The sequence below is a fragment of the Selaginella moellendorffii genome, unplaced genomic scaffold, assembly GCF_000143415.4.
Source record: "Selaginella moellendorffii unplaced genomic scaffold, v1.0 SELMOscaffold_566, whole genome shotgun sequence".
Lineage (NCBI taxonomy): Eukaryota > Viridiplantae > Streptophyta > Lycopodiopsida > Selaginellales > Selaginellaceae > Selaginella > Selaginella moellendorffii.
In genome coordinates, this window is record NW_003314819.1 from 1,341 (window position 1) to 3,426 (window position 2,086).

At 51.3% G+C, this 2,086-nt stretch overlaps 2 protein-coding genes across 2 annotated transcripts in view; both read left to right on the forward strand.

The window, feature by feature from the left end:
• The window catches only part of LOC9652926 (dicarboxylate transporter 2.1, chloroplastic), a 2,265-nt gene extending 388 nt beyond the window's left edge, over positions 1-1,877 (forward strand). The window contains exons 3-6 of the mRNA XM_024668185.1: positions 4-692; positions 755-1,068; positions 1,129-1,577; positions 1,651-1,877. Coding sequence (XP_024523953.1) covers positions 4-692; positions 755-1,068; positions 1,129-1,577; positions 1,651-1,766 — 1,568 coding nt within the window. The 3' untranslated portion in view covers positions 1,767-1,877. The remainder of the gene's footprint in view (positions 1-3; positions 693-754; positions 1,069-1,128; positions 1,578-1,650) is intronic.
• A 34-nt stretch (positions 1,878-1,911) lies between these two features.
• LOC112344065 overlaps positions 1,912-2,086 on the forward strand; it is a 1,233-nt gene continuing 1,058 nt past the window's right edge. The window contains exon 1 of the mRNA XM_024668186.1: positions 1,912-1,930. Within this exon, the coding sequence (XP_024523954.1) occupies positions 1,912-1,930 (19 nt within the window). The remainder of the gene's footprint in view (positions 1,931-2,086) is intronic.

A 2,086-nucleotide genomic window follows, 5' to 3' on the forward strand; every position in this document is an offset into this window, starting at 1 on the left:
CTGGATTGAGCTGCTCGCCGCCGCGCCAGGTCGGATTCATCTCGAGGGATTCCTCGTCCTCCAGGAAAATCTCGTGCTCGTCGGCTCCAGAGCCGTCGACGCCGGCAACAGTGATCGAGGCGGACGATCCGAAATCTCTGAAAAAGCCGCTGGAGGGTGCCAAGCCTTTGCCACTGGCGATCTCGGTCAGTGTGGGGCTGATTTTGAGATTCCTGGTTCCAAAGCCCGCGGCAGTGTCGGCTCAAGCCTGGCAGCTCCTATCGATCTTCTTATCGACGATCACGGGTCTCGTTCTCAGTCCACTGCCGGTTGGAGCTTGGGCCTTCGTAGGATTGACAACAACAGTGCTCACACGGACACTATCTTTCGCGTCGGCTTTCAGCGCCTTCACAAACGATGTCATCTGGCTCATCGTCATCTCCTTTTTCTTCGCGAGAGGATTCGTGAAAACCGGCCTGGGTGATAGAATTGCCACGTACTTCGTGAAGTGGCTGGGGAAAAGCACACTGGGACTTTCTTATGGGCTTACTGTGAGCGAAGCGCTCATAGCACCAGCGATGCCGAGCACGACCGCACGAGCGGGGGGAGTGTTCTTGCCGATCATCAACTCACTCTCTCTTTCGGCTGGGAGCCGTCCAAACGATAAATCGTCGTCAAAGCTTGGAGCGTACCTCGTCCAGACTCAATTCCAGGTTTGGTTTCCAACTTTTACGTGATATGTTGGTTTTAAAAGTGTTGGTGGCGCGAAATGCAGGCTGCTGGAAACTCGAGCGCTCTCTTTTTGACTGCTGCGGCACAGAATCTATTGTGCCTGAAGCTGGCAGAGGAGCTGGGCGTTATCGTGGCGAATCCATGGGTGACATGGCTTAAAGTGGCGATCGTCCCGGCCGCTTTATCGCTACTCTCAACCCCGTTGCTCCTCTACAAGCTGTATCCTCCCGAGATCAAAGACACTCGTGAAGCTCCTGCAATGGCTGAAAAGAAGCTGCAGCAAATGGGGCCTGTGACTAAGAGCGAGTGGGTGATGGTTTCGACGATGCTCCTCGCTGTTACTCTGTGGGTTTTGGGGTAAGTTATGGTTTCATCCAGTAATTTGCGATGTCTTACTGGTGATTTTTTTTCTCGCAGAGATAAACTTGGAGTTCCAAGTGTTGTGGCAGCTATGCTCGGCTTGTCAATATTACTGGTTCTTGGCGTCCTCAATTGGGATGACTGCCTGAGCGAGAAATCAGCCTGGGATACTCTTGCGTGGTTTGCAGTACTTGTTGGTATGGCCAGCCAGCTTACCAGCTTGGGACTCGTAAAGTGGATGTCCGACTCCGTCGCTAAAGTCCTGGCCTCGTTTTCTCTCAGCTGGCCTGCTGCATTCGGCGTTCTCCAGGGTTCATACTTTTTGATTCACTACCTCTTTGCGAGCCAAACCGGTCACGTCGGTGCACTCTACTCGGCCTTCCTAGCCATGCACCTCGCAGCTGGTGTTCCTGGCGTGCTGTCAGCGCTGGCTTTGGCCTACAACACAAATCTCTTTGGTGCGCTCACGCACTACAGCAGTGGTCAGGCAGCTGTTTATTACGGAGGTAACTTTGTCATTCCAAAACAAGTGTTTCGTTCTAAACTTAACTTGTTCCTGTCTTCGTTCTTGACTTTCAGCTGGATACGTTGAATTGCGGGACATTTTTAAATACGGGGCCATTGTAGCCCTGTGGAACGGCATTGTTTGGACCGTAAGTGGAGCAATATGGTGGAAGATCTTGGGTCTCTACTGAGGCAAGTTGAGCTTCTTCCACTTTTTGAAGTTCTCTGTCTGGTCACTCATGACATTCTTGGGAATAAGTACGAAACGGCGTGAATGCGCAACTCGAAGTTTCTGTTTTCTATCATTTTGCTCGTTCTTTGCATCGGCTGGGAATGATGACAGGTCTCGAGACAGGTAGCAGGATGGAATAAAACGCAATCTCGCAACCCCAGCACAGGTCTACTAAAGTGTCTCGTTCTTCTTTTTATTTCTTTTCTACATGACTTCCCATGTTGTATTGCTGCAGTGCCATATAGTGGAGCATGATACCACATTGTGGGTGACGTGAGT